We start from the raw sequence: 19,927 nt of genomic DNA on the forward strand, positions 1-19,927 counted from the left end.
AAGAACCTATCAAGCTCTGCCTTAAATACACCCAGCAACCTGGCCTCCACAGCTGCCTTTGGTAATAAATTCCAAAAATTCACCACCCTCTGACCAAAGGAATTCCTCCACATCTCTGTTTTAAATGGGCGCCCCTCTTTCCTGAGGTTGTGCCCTCTTGTCCTAGACTCCCCCACCATGGAAAACATCCATTCCACATCTAGTCTGTCTAGGCCTTTCAACATTTGGAAGGTTTCAATGAGATCCTTCCTCCTCCTCCTAAATTCCAGCGAGTACCGACCCAGAGCCATCAAACGTTCCTCGTGTGATAACCCTTTCATTCCCAGAATCATCCTTGTGAGCCTCCTCTGGACCCTCTCCAATGCCAGCACATCTTTTCTTAGGTGAGGAGCCCCAAACGCCTCACAGTTCTGTATATTCTCCATGTCACTCCTTAATTGTCCGTGTCAATATTCAAGCTGCTAGTCCAGTTTCTCAACCATGAACTCTATCGCTTCAACATTAAGGCACATTCTATTTGTGAAGAAGCATGTTACTTCTGGCGACTTCCAGTTAGATGGCAGTGCGTTCGATCACAGCTGATTCTTCGTGGCCAACCAAAGGTGTTATTGTCCCTTTTAAGCGTTTTTTTTCACAATTGCAAAGCCCTGCTGGACGTTAAGAACTTAAAGTACAGCAGATATACCCCATCAAAGGATTGCTTGTTGGTGGGGAAGCTGAGGTGTCATACTGCTGTCTGTGACAGGGAGACGTCGGAGGAGTCCGTGTGTGAAGGCAATGTGCAGTTTAACAACGAGTGATCATCTTAGTCGCTTCCCTTGTGATGGCAACACTCTGTTTGATGTTTTAATTGAATAGGATTTATTTAAATCTTACATCCACCCCACAATATGACGGAGTAGAAATCTTTGTGTTATGACTGTGTCGCAGTGTTCAGACACATGAGTCTAATGGCTTGTAGAAAGAAGCTGTTCCATATTCTGCTGGTCCTGGCTTTAATGGTGTGGTACTGTTTGCCAGATGCAAGCAGCTGAAATAGTTTATGGTTGGGGTGACTGTTGTTCCTGATGATCTTCCAGACCTATGCTCTGCACCTGCTGCTATAAATGTCCTCAATGGAGGGAAGTTCACATCCACTGATGCGCTGGGCTGTCTGTACCACTCTCTGCAGTGCCCAGTGATCAAGGTTGGTGCAGTTCCCGTACCAGGCAGTGATACAGCCAGTCAGGATGCTCTCAATGTTGCCCCATTTGGAGGTCTTGAGAACTTGGGGGCTCATGCTGGACTTTTTCAAGCCTGAAGTGGAAGAGACGCTGCTGTGCTTTTTTTTCCCCCACGCAGCCAATGTGTCTGGTCCAAGTCAGGTCTTTGGTGATGTGCACACTGAGGAACTTGAAACTACTCGCCATCTCAACTGCAGTCCCATTGATGTTGACTGGGCCGAGCCTGTCTCCATTTCTCCTGTAATCCACGATCAGCTCTTCTGTTTTTTGGACCTCGAGGGAGAGGTTGTTATCTTAGCACCCCTGTGTCAGGGTGTTAACCTCTCCTCTGTAGGCTGTCTTGTCACTGCTAGAAATAAGGCCCATAAACATTGTAATATGGAATACTGCAAGTCCAATTGACTGATTTATTGGCGGGCGACAGGAGCAGATGGCGAAGGAGCTGTGAGGCCTCAGCTGTAGCGAGGACTAGACCTCAAGCTGGGGTGTCGCCCATTGACGGCCACCCAGCAGAGAGCTGTCGGAATTGGTGCACTCCACTGAAGGCGGTGCAGTGCAGCATCAAAACTGGGGTCAGTGCTGCCCACCAGTGTTCGCTTGGCAGAAGACAAGCTGTACCGTGGTCAGCTGCAGACTGCCGCAACATTCATGGCACCATCTTATGTGTGCTATATGTGCCTCAGGCTGTGTATGATTGCTGGGACTGTGCTGTGGACTTCGGCCCTGGAGTAACACTGTTTTGTTTGGCGTATTCATGGGCATTCATGTATGGTTGAATGACAATTAAACTTGAACTTGAACCATTCTCTCTTTTTCTTCTTCTTTTTTTCTATAGGGATGTTAGGGGGAGGGGTTAAGGGGAGGGGGGAAGGGTAATATATTTTTTTTCACATTCTTTCATTCTGTAATTATCTGAAAATGCAATAAAAAAAGTTTTTAAAAAAAGAGGGGAATGTATTGCTCAAAGTTCAATGTTCAAAGTAAATTTATTACATAAGTAGATATATGCTATCATATATAACCCTGAAATTTGTTCACTTCTTTTCCTTCTCTTCTTTTTCAGTAAATCCAAAAACCGTAATAGAATCAATGAAAGACTGCACCCAACAGAGTGGACAAACAACCAATGTGCAAAAGTCAACAAATTGTGCAAAATCAAAAGAAAAATAATCGTAATACATAAATAGCCAATAAATATTGAGAACATGAGATGAAGAGTCCTTGAAAGTAAATCCATAGGTTGTGGGAAAAGGTCAGTAATTGGGCAAAGGAGGTTGAGTGAAGTTATCCGCACTCATTCAACAGCTTGATGATTGAGGGGTAGTGACTGTTCCTGAACCTGGTAGTTTGAGTCCTGATGCTCCTGCACCTTCTTCCTGATGGCAGAAGTGAGAAGAGAGCATGTCCTGGGTTGAGGGGGTACCTGATGATAGATGCTGCTTTCCTGCAACAGCACTCCATGTAGATGCACTCAGTGGTGGAGAGTTTGTTACCCATGATGGACTGGGCTGTATCCACTACCTTCTGCAGGATTTTGCAATCAAGGGTATTGATGTTTCCATACCAGGCTGTGATGCAGCAGATCAGTATACTCTCCACCACACATCTATAGAAGTTTGTCAAAGTTTTAAAAATCATGCGAATCTGTGCAAACTTCTATGAAAATAGAGGCATTACTGTGCTTTCTTTGTAATTGCACTTATGTGCTCATCCCACGACAAGTCCTCTGACCCTCGCCACCTCTGATCCCCCCAGTGAAAACTGGCTCGTGGATCTCTAGTTTCCTCCTTCCAAAGCTCCTTGGTCTTGCTGAAATTGAGTGAGAGATTGTTGTAGTGGCTCCACTTAGCTAGATTTTCAATCTCCTTCCTATAAGCTGATTCATCCTCACCTTTGATTCGGCCAATGGCAGTGGTGTCTTCAGCAAACTCAAATATTTGCATTGAAGCCGTGCTTTGCCACATAGTTATAAGTGTAAATAAAGTAGAGCAGCCTTGTGGTGCACCTGTGCTGAAGGAGATTGTGGAGATGTCGTCAATCCAAACCGACTGGAGGTAATTGAGTCCAATTGCATAAGGAGTATTGAGACCAAGATCTTGAAGCTTACTACTTGGTTTTGGGGGGATGATTGTATTGAATGCTGAGCTGTAGTCAATAAAGAGTATCCTGATGTATCATCTTTGCTGTCCAGATGTTCCTAGATTATGATTAGGTCAAGATACTGGCACTTGTCACTTTGCAGCTATCATTGCATAGACCACCATGTTTAAGAAAGAGACAATCTATAATCACTAATAAGCAATGGGTGTGTTGTGAAAATTCAATTCTTCCATTGTGGGTTTTTTCAGAGAGACTTTCCAGATGGCCTGCACTGAGATTGGCCACTAAATTCTTCCCATCAAGATGGTGCTGAGCTGCGATGTCTTAACTGTGGCTCAGTCTTAACTGGTTCTTATGTTCGTAAGGATGGTTTGGAGACATGGGGATTAAGGGTCAGATTATGGTTTAGGAACACAGAAGAGGGGAAGGTTGAGATCGGGTCAGAGTGTTCCACAGTCGAAGGCCAGCATTCACCATGGATGGATATCAGGTCAGCTGGCACTGTAGATAAAGTCCAATGATCCATGTGGTCTGTAGATAAAGTTGGTGGATCCCATGGAGGATGGCTGGTGAACCCCCAGGTTCAGAGGTCCAGAGTTTCTGGCCTGGAGTTTGGGGTCACATGATCAGTGAGTCCAGGGCTCAATACCGACGATTGAAAACCAAAGTCAGTGAGTCTGGAAGTCGAGACCTGATGGTAGAAGTCCTGGTGGACGTGTCCAGAAGTTGGAGGCCCAATGTTTGTGAGATTGTGGAGGCTGGAAGCAGTCTGTCTTGCAAATAGAGATGTTTCTTTGAGGGGGGGGGGGTGGGTGGAGGGGAGGGGATGAAGAAGGGTTTGTTTTGTTGCTGTTGTCTTGTTTAGTTGCTGTGGTTGTGTTGTTGTTATTGTTGCTTGTGTTGTTCTGCTGCACATTGTGGACTTGCCTTGTTGGCATCGGAATGTGTGGCCAACTTGCAGGATGCCCCAGCACATTATTAGGCTGTGTTTGGTTGTTAACAGAAACAATGCATTGCACTCTTTGTTTTCAGATACATCTGATAAATAAATGAATTATCTTCTTGAGTTCATGGCAATGGGTAATAAGATTGACATTGATATTCAAACACTGAGATTCCATTTTTTGAAAATACAAACACTTGTAAGTATTTCTGGGTGTTTATTTTTCCCCTATAGTTCAGCAAACACTTCTTTCCCCCTGAGAAAATGATTTTCCTTTAAATCAGTTTGACTCCAGATGGAAAAATGCAGTTGCACAGGCACATGGTTTGAACATCTTTGTAGTTGAAAAGGACATAACAAATTACTTTTTTTTACAAGATGCAGTATAACCAGCTGACAGCAAAGACACGTTACTCCCTGGCATCTCAAGAATGGCCTTTAATCTGAATCAATACAACCAAATTCAGTAATGAATTTCATGTCTATCTTCCTTGGGCCTCTACTGTAAGATTAATAAAAACAGAGCTTTAAATTATAAAGTCAATACAAAGAGCAGAATTAGACGTAGACTGAAAACAGATGTGGGACCTCTTACCCTGACAGCTGATTGGTTCTGGAGATTAGGCCTGCTATTACATTAGAAGCATTGTGGTTCTTTGTACTTTGAGATAGATATATGTTTATTTTGTCCTGTGAAATTAGTTGATTTGATAATTTTTTTGGAAGGATGTTCTGCCTGTGTGCACTTCATAATTGCAAAATGATTTAAAAGCCTGCTGTCACCCCATTGGGAAGGTTGTGACCAGGCTGAATTCCAGGATTAGCCACCAGCTGTCTCATTCCCCCCCCCCCCCCCCCCACTCCCCCACCACTTTGAAAATGAGAGTGAATCCAGGAGCTAATAGACATCAGTCGTTCCAACTATATTTATAACCTACACAAGTTAAGCCCTGAGACCACATTACAAACAGTGATGTGATGATTGTGTGCTGCCACCCCCAGCAACAAAAATGCTCCAAGATTTTTGGGAAGGATATCAAAGAGTTCCCTCCCGGCTGACTGCTTGGGACTTGTAAACATTAAGAGAATGGCATTAGAGGGCTTAGACCAACCTTTCAGGGCCCCTATGGCAATGTGTCTCAGTCACGGCCAGTGCTTGGGATGAACTCTCTGGAATATTGCCCATTCTATGCTTTGAAGTAACTGAAGTTCGAATAGCCAGGAAATGGACACCACCAGACTTCCCAGTAACACATTTGTATTAGTCTGTAAAACGTTAAAACTTTTCTGTCTGAAAATTCCCAATGGAAATAATTTTATTTTCCAAAGGTATGTCTTCTTCTTTCATCTTTTGAATTGCACTTCACCACCAAAATTACATTGGAAAAATCTTTTAAACTTTTAATCTTTCATGTTATAATAGTGGCTTCTGTTATTATTAATCACATTCAAACCTCAGTAATAAATATTGTCAACCTCACTTCAGGTTTTAAGCTCACCACTACATATGCATCACTCAAATGCAGCTTAACAAGAACCTTTTCATTTACTCTCTATCTACGTGAATTATGTGTAAAGATGCAAATGTACCCATTGGATCAAATTAGTATTCCCCTATAACCAGTCCAATATTTCATCAAGTAACAATGGGGAAACAGCCTAACTATGTTTATCATCCACATCAGCAATAAATCCTAGTTAGCCAGCCTGTCTCAATTTTCCTCCATATGCCTTTCCGCTGATAACCTATCAAACTATTCATTCTGATTCCAAAGAAAGACATTTCCCCTTCGATTCCTACCCCTGGAAACAATCTGTTTTTTTTCCCCTATTTTCTTGCAGCCAATTTTGAGAATTGCCCACTTTACCCCTTAATCTTTTCTAATTATCTCCTTCAACCAACTTCAAAACAATTCATGCGGTGCTTGCCCAGCACGTGTCATTTTTACAATCACATAGGTTACTTCTATTTTCAAAATTCAAGACAATTTCATAGTTGAGGATTCAAAATCTCCCCTTTATCAAATGAAAACAATATTATAGCATTCAGGTCAATGGAAGTGGGGAGGATATATCAAGCACTGATGGCTTGTCAGCAACTCCACAAAATTACACTGACAGCAGTGTGTGATGAACCCATGAACGTATTCCTTGCCTGTATATATGCACTGTCAATACAAAACAACGTTTCCCCAGCAGTGATGTGGAAACTATCACCCAGTTGGAGTAGAAAGCATACAGATATCATCCATGTCAAAGGCTGCTACCAGTAGCTGATGGGGGAAGAGGTAGATGACAATACTGGGCCACCCATCCCCAGTACCGATTTCTCAGCATGACAGATATGATTTTAGCTGGTTAAAACAGACAGAAAAATGATGGAACTGATGACAGTGTGCTATATGGCATTTTCCATTGGGTCTCAGGTTTGTGACTGTAATTGCAGAAAATTACACAGTCAGAAATCTTCTTTGAAGTTTGGATTAGAGATATTTTCCTTTGCAGTTCAAAGCTGGACATTCTCTTCAGCTGCAAACTTCTCAAATAACAACAAGGCACAGACCTTGCTTTACTCATGACATTGTGAGCCAAGGGAAATCCTGTGGTTGTGATTACCTGTATCCATTCTTTGTTAGAGTCTTCTGATGGTGTCCACGCGTTTTCTGGGTAATTTAGTCTTGATCTTTCCGATGACCAGAATACATTGTAATCGCTGGAACTCAAAATTTGATCTGCATGAATTCTGCCGGATTCCATGCCAAGTGATTCATTACAGTGAAAATCTGGGCATAAAAACAGATAACACACAAATATAAATTCCTCTTATTACTGTGGCTCATGAAGTAGATGTTTTGCACAATTGTACCTCTTTCCTTGTTTCTTTTGTATTATTTAAATCTGCTGTAAAAAAATCTGAAATATAAATTGAATTTGGTTGTCATTTCAACCACCGATCTCCCTTCTCAATGCTGGGGTGCAGTCCTGTTAGCAATACCCACGGCTAAGTATTCAGATACGGCTCTGGTTACTGGCCAGTAAAAGTCCTGGGGCTGCTCTCAGTCTGCTGGGATTTGTTCAGTGGGAGGACATTAATAACCTCATGTCTTCAGTGTCTGCAGCAGTCTAATGCAAATGGAATGAGGGCAATTCCAAGGAAAATCTTGTTGAATGTGTGTTGGTTAATTGTTCGTTTGTGGGGAATTTGTTTGCATTCAACATCACCAGACACCTACTCCCAGGACAGAGTGTTTTCTTCTTCCGCCCTCCATTAACTTCACCTTTGTGTTGTGAATCCCTCAATTACTTTGACCTGAGATTGGAAATTAATCCCTTTAACTGTTTGTGCCCCTTTTCTATCCAGGCTTTCCGAAGAACTGTCCTCCATCTTTTCTAATGTCTTCAGTTTGTGTCTACCCTGTGTGGATCGAATGTTTTAGTGAACAGCTCTGTTTAAATGTAGTTGTGGGAACACGGGACAGCAAACAAGTGCAGGAACCGGATATAACTTCTGCTGTATCTTTGTTTAGTTATAGAAGTCAATTTCAGACCAATGGGGTTGAGATACTTTTTGATTGTATGAGCAGAATGGTCATGATGGAACAAAACGACACTGATGTTAAAATAAAATATGTATTGATATAGAACTTATTTTCATTTAGAGACTCAACACTGGAACAGACCCTTCTGGCCCTACTAGCCGGTGCTGCCCAATTACATATATTTGACTAATTAACCTAGTAACCCGCACATCTTTAGAACGTGGGAGGAAATTGGAGCACCTGAATGAAATGCACATAGTCACTGTTATAACGTATAAACTCCTTACAGACAGCGGTGGAATTAAACCCAGTTTGCTGGCATTACGCTACCATGCCTCCCTAAACCGATGAAACAGAACTAACGATGAAAATTGTCAGTTGCTAGTATATTAAGCAGATCTTTCTCAGCTTCACATACAATGGACTGAATGGTCTCCTTCCATAATATTTTAAAGCATCAATACTTATACTGTAAATCAATACATCCCCTGGAGATTAACTCAAAATCATTTTGTCTCAAGCTGCACAATGTATTGAACAGTACTGGAAAACTTCTAAGGTACTGTATTTAAAAAATTGTTCCTTCCCTTGTGCAAATCTCAAACCTATCTTTGTTCAGATTTTTTTGGCATTTGAGCTTCAGTCTGCAATTGACAGGATCGCCTCACTAAAGCAATAAGAGATGTACCGCACACACCGGGTTGCCAATAGCAACGCAAAATGTTCATCTTCCAATCTTTTAACATTATAATTCCACAGAATCACTCTTTATTGATTTATGAGGAATTGTCAAAAATTCTTGCAAAGCATCCTTTCGCATGACTGTGTTTTATAGTGGACGGTAAAATGGCAGAAACAGGTGGCACTGACAGTAGTCAGTAGCCACATTTGGTAAAACGGTCTGCCACATGCTTTGTTCTGATCACAGCAGCACCAACAATATTAAATGAGGAAAATCAAACAATAAATGTTACAATCCTCCACATGGTGTTGCAATATTAACCTTCCAGCAGTACTGAGAGAGGCATTGCCTCAGGTACATATTTAAATTGTCATGCCTAACCAGATGCTATTTCAAAAAAGCTGGCTTGTCAGACTTTAGACATTGGCTATGCTGTTTATACAATTTGCACCATTTCTGATCCATTATGCTGTCGGTGGTCAGAAGAGAAGCAGTCCTTCCGGGTTTTGGCTTTCACTATAATTTTTGTTCAACGAAGGTCATAATTAATGCTGTCAGAATCTGAAACTTTATATGTTCTGCCTGAAATTTCTTCTTTGAATCTCGCTTAGTTGTTTCTGGGCTACATTAAGAGGTTTTTCGTCAATCCTCTCTGGAACACTAGATGGAGAGCATCATAACAAAGGCAGAAAAAATGGACACTTACACTAATGTTCAAACGAGGCCTGCTCCTTATTGAACACTTTCATTAAAAATCAATATAAGCTTGCATTTAATGCACTAATTTATCAAGGTGGCAAAATATAATAAGGCAAAATATCTCAAGGTGTTCAACAAGCCATTACTGGAGTTGTCAACTTGCAGATGAGACACTAAACAAGTCCCTTTGAGATAGATGAAAAAAAGCGTCCTTTGCAAGAAGCAAAAGGAAACTAGTTTCTCTCTCAGTGTATATCATGGAGAGCAGAGTAACTAACCATTTATCACATTCACTCGTAGTGAAAGCTTGCTTCCTCCTAATTAATTGCCGTGCTTTCCAACAATGACTGGATACTTCCTTTCAAAATTAATTTGTTGCGTCAGACTCTATTTTTGTGTATCTCTTGGATGTAATGAGATGTAATATAAATGAAATCTCACTTTTTTATCAGGGACACTTATACAATGTACGATATCAAGCAGAAGAAAAATTGCTCTAGGCCCTTTATGGGTTATTGCTGTTTATCACGAGGAGTTGATCATGGGGTGTCCACAGAAATGTGTTCATCTTCCCCGCAATACAACATGTCAAATTTTACTATCCAAACCCAAACTGAGTTGAGAGATCAGTAACAAAACTTCAACTCAATAGATTTATATTGCTTCCTTGGTAGTAAAAATATCAAAAAGGTGCTTTAATTCAGAAAGAAATATGATAACTTTAAAATATTTGTTATCAAATCGTGCATTACCTCCAGCATATTCCTTACAATATATAGACATGTATTGCCATAGAGAGAGGTCAAGCTTGGTCAAACTGGAATTTATTATTTACATAGTCTGTATTTTTTATTTTCTTCCACTTCCTTAGCTAATTTCTTGCTCCACAGTTGCTGAAGAGCGGGACATTAGGCCAGCATTATTGTCAAGTGGAGTCTTACATTTCACACCCACACATTTTCCTGGATGTGCTTGCTTATTGCTTTGTTGAGATGCTACCAGGAGCTGGAGGCATCTGTCTTCCTTCAAGTTAAAAGTCAATCACACACTCCTCTTGTTGCCAAGGTCCTCAAGCCCAATCCAATCCTCTCACAAATCACTGATCATCTCTTCAACACACCCATTCACTCTTCAACCAAAACATTACCCTAAATCACTAATACCACATTTCCAAGCACATCCCTATCACCATCCTCTCCCTAACTGAATTACAATTGCACTACACTGGACTTTTTTTTTGTTCTAACTCTGTTCATTCTAGTATAACGTTCTATAATTTATGTTTGTCTTCTAAATGTTATGCCAGTAACGCTGTTCCAAGATTTTCATTGCAACTATACATCCACATACTTAAATGTAAAAAAAAATCGATTTTGATTTTGAACCCTCTCCACCATCAATCATAGGACATAGAACATAGAAAATCTACAGCACAATACAGGCCCTTTGGCCCATTAAGCTGTGCCGAACGTCTACTTACTTTAGAAATTACCTAGGGTTATCCATAGCCCTCAATTTTTCTAAGCTCCATGTACCTATCCAAGAGACTCTTAGAAGACCCTATTGTATCCGCCTCCACCACCATTGCCGGCAGCCCATTCCACACACTCACCACTCTCTGAGTAAAAAACTTATCCCTGACATCTCCTCTGTACCTACTACCCAGCACCTTAAACCTGTGTCCTCTCGTGATAGCCATTCCAGCCCTGGGAAAAACCTCTGATTCATGATCAATGCCTCTCATCATCTTATACACCTCTATCAGGTCACCTCTCATCCTTTGTCACTCCAAGGAGAAAAGGCTAAGTTCACTCAACCTATTTTCATAAGGCATGCTCCCCAATCCAGGCAACATCCCTGTAAATCTCCTCTGCACCCTTTCCTGTAGTGAGATGACCAGAACTGAGCACAGTACTCCAAGTGGGGTCTGACCAGGGTCCTATATAGCTGCAACATTAACTCTCGGCTCCTAAATTCAATTCCATGATTGATGAAGGCCAATACACTGTATGCTTTCTTAACCACAGAGTCAACCTGCGCAGTAGCTTTGAGCATCCTATGGACTTGGACCCCAAGATCCCTCTGATCCTCCACACGGTTAAGAGTCTTACTATTAATACTATATTCTGCCATCATATTTGACCTACCAAAATGTACCACCTCACACTTATCTGGGTCGAACTCCATCTGCCACTTCTCAGCCCAGCTCTGCATCCCATCAATGTCCCGCTGTAACCTCTGACAGCCCTCCACACTATCCACAACACCCCCAACCTTTGTATCATCAGTAAACTTACTAATCCATCCTTCCACTTCTTCATCCAGGTCATTTATAATAATTATGAAGAGTAGGGGCCCTAGAACAAATTCCTGAGTCATACCACTGGTCACCTAAATCATTCTCCCTGACACCGATATCCTCTCCTTGATTGAACCAATGAGTTGGGAGGATTGATCATTTCAGAGCCTCGGCAGATTTATTACACCATATATGACAGAGTTCCATTTTTGGGAACGGTTCTTAATCCAAACTATTGCTAAGGTGGAAATGAATAAGAACTCTGTGTGTGTGTGTGTGTGTGTGTGTGTGTGTGTGTGTGTGTGTGTGTGTGTGTGTGTGTGTGTGTGTGTGTGTGTGTGTGTGTGTGTGTGTGTGTGTGTGTGTGTGTGTGTGTGTGTGTGTGTGTGTGTGTGTGTGTGTGAGAGAGGATCACAGAAACGGTCGGCAGGAGAGTGAGCGGATGGAGGAAGAGTAGCCACCAGTCAGCCTAACTGACTTGGGCCATGAGTCTGCTCAGCACAGTCATCTCTGTTTGGCCTGACCCAGCGCTCAAGCGTTTATGGCCTAGGGTTGGAAGTGGGGGAAAGGGTATGTGGAGGAGTAAGGAGCCATGGGAAGATGCCCTGTTGGCACCTAGCAGCAGCCAGGAAATCCATCCCCATCCATCCCACTGGTCCCCTCAATGCTAATCTGTACATAAACTGCCATTTGTAAGCCGGAGAGGGTCTGCAATAAGGTGGAATGCATTTCATCTGGGCCTGATGACTGATTGCTTTTCATAGATGATAAACCCCCTGCTTCCTGTTTTACTCGATTTATCTCATCCAGTATTTCACCATAGCTGCAAATTGACATCATCCTGGTTTTGTCTGAAGACAGTCATGAAACATTAATTTCGAAGTTACCCACGTTACCTATCCCCACATCCTTTGGGCCTGTAAAAGGTCAGATTCTTTCCTTAGTCATCACCTAATTTTAAATTAAATTTTGGGAGTTATAAAAATAAATTACTGCTGATATTTTTATACCTTTTCTTTGCTTTCTTGATTTCCCTTTTTTTTTGTGTTGTCCTACATTTCCTACCCTCTTCAGATTTTCTGTTGGATTGAGTCTGACAAGTGCTTTCTTCCACCTTAACCTTCTTTCTTTGGACCTAGTTATCTGGCAAGAGGTGGGAGGGATTTGGAATTCACTGCTTCTTGTTGTGTGCAAACATTCTTCCTCCAAACCCTTTAAATCACCTTCCTGAGATTAAGATTAGCTTTGTTTGCCACACATGCATCGAAACGTTGAAACGTAGAGTGAGATGCATCATTCGTGTCTCTGACCAACACAGTCGCAGGATGTGTTGCAGGCTGCTCACCAAGCATCGCCATGCTTTCAGTGCCAACGTGGCATGGCCACAAGTCACTAACCCTAACCCACATGTCTTTGGAAACCAGAGCACCTGGAGGAAACCCATGTGGTCACAGGGAGAACATGCAAATTCCTTACAGACAGCGGTGGGAATTGAACTCTGATCACTAGTCTTGGCACTGTAGAGCATTACGCTAACTGCTACACTACCTTGCCACTTGAATGTCTCCCATTGCTCTCAGATTCACTTATCTATAGACAACTGCTTAAGGTTCACTTTTTCTACTATTGCCTCAACGCAGTAAAACTGGCCCTAGGCCCTTCTTACCTGTTTTGCCTTTGTCTTTTCCTATAACTCATAATGAATCATGATCACCTCCCCATAATACTCTCCATTGATAGTCCTTCCACTAGTCCAGCCACATTCTCCAGAACTATATTCAGAATTGCCTCTCCTAATTTTATTAGGTTTGCTTCACTATAGCTAAAAGAGTTTTCTAAACTGCTGCTTTGCTACATTGTACCATCTATACCTCATATGCTGTATTTCAGTTAATGATATTTCCTTCAATGTCTCTTATCAAATTTTGGATGCGTATTGTCTTCTAAAGCACACTAGGGCATTATATGGAAGCAAGATGTTATTGAACAGGATTGCTTTTTTATTTTGTCTCGCTGCTGGCAACATTTGGTATAGCAGGGTCTGCAAGGAATGTTGTTGAACATGAGTGAATCCACATTTTCGAGATTAAACATTAGAGTTGCATGTGCTCCATATAATTGCACTTAGAATGCTGGTGTGCTTGGTACCTTCCGACAACGAATACAGAAACCCATCCAAACAAAATGATGACAATTACATAATTTATACTCACTTTCCGATAAATTCTTCTGGACAATGGAATAGTTTGCCGAGAAGCCGTCCCTAGCGATTGCTGTGTCTGTGTGCAGCGTTAACGACAAAATGCCTGTGATAGACTGAATGCGTTCGGGAGCAACCTGGCCACAGTAGCGTCCTATATGAAGCCCAACTGAGAGGGAGGCAAAAAGACAAGAATAAATTAGAGTTCATATTATAATTTTTTTCCTGTGAGTTAGAAAGTTCATCAGTCACATGAGAGATAACAATATTTATACAAAATATCGCCTTTCTTTATTTATCTGGTTACCAAGCACTAAAAAGAACATTTAGTGCCAAATCAAGCCATTCATCCAAATAAGGTTCGGTGTACTCTTCACATCAGCTTCTTCCCACCTCTCCATCCAACCACATCAGCAAATCTTCTACTCCTTTTACTATAGTGCAGCTATCTTGTTGAATTTATCTGTATTTATTGTAACAATTTAGAGTTGTGGTGAGCTCCATTCCTTTCACCCTCTAGGTAAGAAACTCCCTTGAAATTTGTCATTTAGTTTATGAGGAACTATGTTTATGGCCCATAACCACTTCTCCTTTCCAATTGAAGACTTCTTAGCATCCAAAGTAAATCAAACCTTTCACAAACTTAGCACTGTAAGTCATCTCTTGATCACTTCCTTTTCTCCTTCTAGTGAATTGTCTCAAACAGTCGTTACTGAATATGAGAACAAATGTCTGGAACTATTTGAGAAACACAGGTATTTGGTTAAGAAAGTAACTACTAGATGTTGGGTATGAGGTGGAACATTTTTTTTAATCTCCTGCGCTAATTGTTAGGATTTTATTTATTTTTAATAATAAGCATCAGAAGTGGAATCGACATCCTGAGAGACAGGATGTTGGTAAGGTTTCCAGGTACAGGGAATAGGGATTCATATTCTGTAGGAGGTTATCTTTGACACTTTAGGCTGGGGTGGGCTAAGGAATTAAGAGGCCAGTGCTGCAAGAATAAGCTTGGAAGGTTAACGAGAGGGTGAGATTTGTTTCCATGTGAGTTCAGATCCGAACAGAAACGTATATGAAGAGAATATTTTTATTAGCATTTATTGCTCATCCTTAGTTGACATTGAGAATGTGATGGTGAGCTGCTGCCGTCCTACTTGTAAAGATAGTGTCACCGTGTTGTGAGTCTCTTCCCAGGATGACCACCAAATGTGGATTAGAAGTCACCTCTGGAACCAGATTCAATTTCCCCCTCCAGACTTTCACAAAGAACACTGAAGGCAAAATGATGGATGTAGGAGGTATGATCGGTGAAGTATGAAAAGATTGTCCAATCACAATACACCAGGAGGGATGAATGGACAAGGGAATCATGGCGGGGTGATCCCTGCAGAAAGTGTGGAGTGGGAAGGAGGGGTAAGTAAAGATGTGTTTTGGTGATAGAATCCTAATGGAGTGGGGAGAAGAAAAGTCGAGATAGCTATAGATTTATAAACATAATCTCTCTATGATTCTAATACATTGGCAGATGAGTGAAAATAATCATGTGCCACATCCCTATTCAGGAACTGGAATTTTGTGCATAATGCAGTAAAAAAAGAAGAAGTCCTAGAACTTCACCATTCATTGCAGAGGTCATAGGAAATTAGAAGAGCAACGTTCCCTTTACTTTTTTTTATATAGCTGTGCAGACCAACCATTGCTTGAGCAGAAAATTTTTACCCAGCCTGAAAGTTAAACATTTTTTTGGTAATCTGCACATCAAACAATCACAGCCCACAACTCACAACACAAGTAAACAATGTCAGGCAGCCAAAACAACTGACAGGCACAATGGCTAAAGTAAAATGTTTTGACGAGACGGCATTGTCGTTCAGCGGGCCAGTGGTTTATTAACAATGAACTACTGACTTCTTTCCTATGTTTATTGTTACAATTCGTAACAGTGTTGTAACTTGAAACACTGACAATGTAAATATCTTGAAGCTCTAAAATGTTTCAAATTATAGGTTGTGGTACTTGTATTATTTACAAAATTTGTGGATTATATTCATCATTGCATAACTTATTACAGTGTATTTCACAATTATGCTGACATAGATTTTGAAATTACATTGGAATAATTTCAAAATTACATTAACATTATATAAAAGGAAATTCCAGCTGTGTTTCATCAAAGGATATGTGCGCAGGAACTTTTCAGTTTTAACTTTTCAGTTAACGTGCGGTCGTGCATCCACACAACTTGTAGTGAACAGTGAAGACGAGTGTACTTAAAATCATTGCACTCTAGAAGCCCTCATATAAAGCACAAAACAATGCTTTTATGAATGTTTTTTTTCAGCAAGATAATTTTCCAGTAATGCAGTGTAGGCTAAAAACTGTCAATTTCTCTTTTTGTTTCGTTCACAGTAAAGGTGCCACCTGAAAGGTTTATGGGCTTTTGAAAGATTTTACCTGGTCTACAAGAATAATGCTCATTGAAAATAAGAATAAGCGTAATGCTCGTTGAAAAGGGCAACATTAATACTCATGTTGTGGGCAACTCTCAAGACTCAGGAGAAGCTACGTCACATCAGAGCAGCACAATGAAGGCTGCCAAGGACAGGCTCCAAAGAGCAAAGCTGCCTTGGAGATTCAGAGCTGCAGAAAAACAAACACTGATAGTTCTGGTCACGTACCGTTCTGCTTGGAAAGCGCTGCATGGAAGTTCATTAAAATACCTTTGAATTCTAATCCTCCCCCTCCTTTTACCAGTAAAAAGGCTTAGATTAAAGATTCTTCAGTAGTACTCAATTTAGGTGAAAGTTGCTCTAATTTCTTACTAGGGATTTGAAATTACGAAGCAAGCCAGTAGGATAAGTTTAATTTATTTTCTTATAGCATGTAGTAAAAGCAGGTGGAAAGCAGAACTTTTATGAAGAATTGTATGGCTTAAGATGGCACAACCTTTGCCACCCTGAATCAGCCTTGTTCACTTAAAGCAGTCTGCACGTTCCACAGCAGAAAGTGAAGCATAGAAATTATTATATACAAGAATTATCACATGATTGCGGAATATGCTTTGATGAGATATTCATGTGACATGCCTTTGGCACAGACATTAACTGTTTAAAAGGTCTAATTAAGCCCACATTTAGGGATGTGGTGTGTGTGTGTGGGGGGGGGGTGGGTGGAGGGTTCACAGTGGTACTTGCAGGGGGAGTGGGGGAGAATAATTGGTGATGGGGTGTTATTCAGTGCTTGATCATCTATGGAGACGGGATGTGAGCTGGGTGAGGGTGTCAGAGTGAGGGTCAGGCTAGGAGACTGCTGCAGTGGGAAATCAATCAGTTTGAGATCAATGGGCCAAAGAGGAACCACGTTACAAATATACTGCTTAAAGAAGACCTGCTTAAGCTGATTCCCAGCGATAATCAGAGCCAGTGGGATCTGCACCTTGCAAAGATAAAGCAGTCCTCAAGCACCATGAAAGCCAGCTTCTGCACGAACATACTGAACCATCTGTAACTCACTTTGGAATTGACTAGGACGGCTGAAGTGGTTTCCAGATGTGCACTGCATGCTTTTACGCTGAGCTTTCCCTGCCTTAACGCTTCGAATGCATTGAGAATCTGGAAGGAAATTTGCTCTTTATGAGACATGCAGTAGGCCTGCAATTTTGCTTTATGGTCGATTTTTCATTGAAGTTGAATCACATCACACCCAAGAACATGGCTGACCTGATTTCTTGCATCTTTTGTTCTGAGTACCATCTTGTTTTTATCATCTGAGCTCACATTAAATAATATGAGCCACCAGGAGCTTGTGAAAAGTAGCATTTCTGAAAGCAATACTGTGATAATACTGTCAGGAACCCTGCTAGACTAACCAGTCACCAGCTACTCTGGTCATTATTGTACATTTGAGGTGATTGCAGGAGCCCCTAGGGAAATCCCAGGGCACAGCCAGCAGAATACAAGTCATAACTATTTGGTTTTATTGCACTCATGGGCTACATCAGACAAAATTTCTTCAGGCAATCTGTAACAATGATTGTCTGCATTTTCTTTTATTGAAAGTCTGTGAATGCACTGGACTGGAGAAATTATTATAATGATAAGATATGATTTCATATTAAAATAACAGCTTATCTTGCCATTTTTAGATTCTGTCATTTTGTTTGATCCTTCCTATCAGCTTATTTGCATTATTTTGTGATTTGGAACCATATTTCTCCTTAATTTCTCCTTAATCAATATATTTTCATACACAGCTAAAGATATCCAATTATATTAAAATAATGATGTATGCCAATTTATTGTCACATCCTTAGGCTTGGTGAAAATTCAGCTATTTCATAATCTCCTTATAATAGCTAGTGAAACCCACGCATTGTTACTCCATAGCCTGTCTTAGCCTACTCATCCTCACACAATTGTGAAAAAAATCATTTCGACAAGCTGCTTGAACAAATGAGGCATTACAAAGTACCCACACTGCTCGCTACTACCTCCTACCCGAGATACACAAACCTGACTATCCAGGTAGGTCCATTGTCTCTGCCTACTCCTGCCACACTGAACTTGTGTCCTCATACCTCAACTCACTCTATCCTCTTTGATTCAGCTCTTTCCCACCTACATTCATAACACTTCAATCCCTTTACATCTACATCCAAAGAACTAACCAGTTTCCTTCCACCATCTGGTAGAACTGGCCCTCAGTCTCAACCACTTTTCCTCTGGCTCCTCCCACTTTCTCCAAACAGTCACGTTCCCCATCTTCCCACAGCCTTAACAGTGATAGGGAGTCCCTCTTACCCATATCTACCCAAAGAGCCTCCACGTCATTCTCCACCATCTCCAAAAGGAATCGTACCGCCAGACACACCTTTACCCCACCTGCCCCCTGCCAGGACCACTTTCTCCGTGGTTCCCTTGTCCATTCATCCCTCCTGACTAATCTTCCTCTCAGCACTTATCCCTGCAAACAGCCAAAGTGCTACAACTGCCTATTCACCTCCTCCCTCACCTCCATTCAGCATCCCAGACAGTCCCTCCAGGTGAGGCAACACTTCACCTGCGAGCCTGCTGGGGTCATTTATTGTGCCCGGTGCTCCTGATGTGGCCTCCTCTACATTGGTGAGACCCGTTGTAAATTGAGGGACAGCTTTGTTGAGCTCCTCCGCTCCATCTGCCAAAAGTGAACCTCCCAGTGGCCGACCTTTTTAATTCTGACTCCCATTACCGTTTTGACGTGTCAATATACGGCCTGCTCTTGTGCAGTGACGAGGCCATCCTCAGGGTGGAGGAGGAACACCTCATGTTCCGTCTGGGTAGCCTCCAACCTGACGGCATGAACATCAATTTCTCCTTCCAGTAAAACAAATACACTCCCCCTCCCCTCTTCTTCTATTTCCCAGTCTGGCCTCCTACCTCTTCTCACATGCCATTCACCTCTCCCTGGGTCATCTCCTCCTTCCCTTTCTCCTCTCCTATCAGATTCCTTCCTCTCCAGCCCTTTACCTTTTCTGCCCACCTGGCTTCACCCTCTCCTCCTTCCACTCCCCCCACCTTTATAGTTCTGGCATTTCCCCCTTCTTTTCCAGTCCTGTGGCATGGTCTCAGCTCGAAACACCCACTGTTTGCTCATGTCCATGGATGTTACCTGACCTGCTGATATCCTCCAGCATTTTGTGTGTATTACAAGGTAATGGACGGAAATGGTAAAATAGATTGATGCAAGGGCTTTATGTCATCTTACTGAATGGATCCTTAAGGTTGCTATTACTGAGGGTGGCAATAGGGACAAGCACCCAATGGCTTGTGCCTCAAATAGCCTCTGACAACCAAGTCTAGCTCCTGGCCTTCACATGTGGTTTAGCTACTAAACTCGGCGGAACCATTTCTACTGACAGGAGAAGGAGCAAAGGGAGGTTACTAGCACCTTAAAAATAGTCACTTCTGGCAGATGGGGCTCATTAGCCATGGTTGGCAGCTCATCTAGAGGAAGGAAAACTCTGATCTCAAACCTCCACTGCCTTGCAGCTATACCCACTCATGGGGAGGGCTTTGGGAGTAAACCCTGAGGCTGGAGTCCCTAAGGCAGTCCTACATTGAGTTCAATACTGACTGGCAACTCCTGTATCAGTCTCTGCCGTTCCTTTGGGTTCATCAGTTGCATGGAGAGGGGAAGCTTGCTACATGGACAACAGCTTGCTCTCCATTTCGTACTGCCCAGGCTTGCGTATCCAGACAGCT

The 19,927-nt window shown here is 41.8% G+C and overlaps 1 protein-coding gene across 14 annotated transcripts in view; it reads right to left on the bottom strand.

Annotated features, from left to right (window-relative positions):
* The window catches only part of nrp1a (neuropilin 1a), a 187,781-nt gene that overhangs the window by 73,135 nt on the left and 94,719 nt on the right, over window positions 1–19,927 (bottom strand). For all 14 annotated transcript variants that reach the window (XM_073054804.1, XM_073054803.1, XM_073054806.1 and 11 more), the window contains exons 6-7: window positions 13,699–13,854; window positions 6,883–7,049 (exon numbers count right to left, since the gene is read on the bottom strand). In XM_073054804.1, the coding sequence (XP_072910905.1) occupies window positions 6,883–7,049; window positions 13,699–13,854 (323 nt within the window). The remainder of the gene's footprint in view (window positions 1–6,882; window positions 7,050–13,698; window positions 13,855–19,927) is intronic.

This window comes from Hemitrygon akajei, chromosome 8, assembly GCF_048418815.1.
Source record: "Hemitrygon akajei chromosome 8, sHemAka1.3, whole genome shotgun sequence".
In the NCBI taxonomy this organism is placed as follows: Eukaryota; Metazoa; Chordata; class Chondrichthyes; order Myliobatiformes; family Dasyatidae; genus Hemitrygon; species Hemitrygon akajei.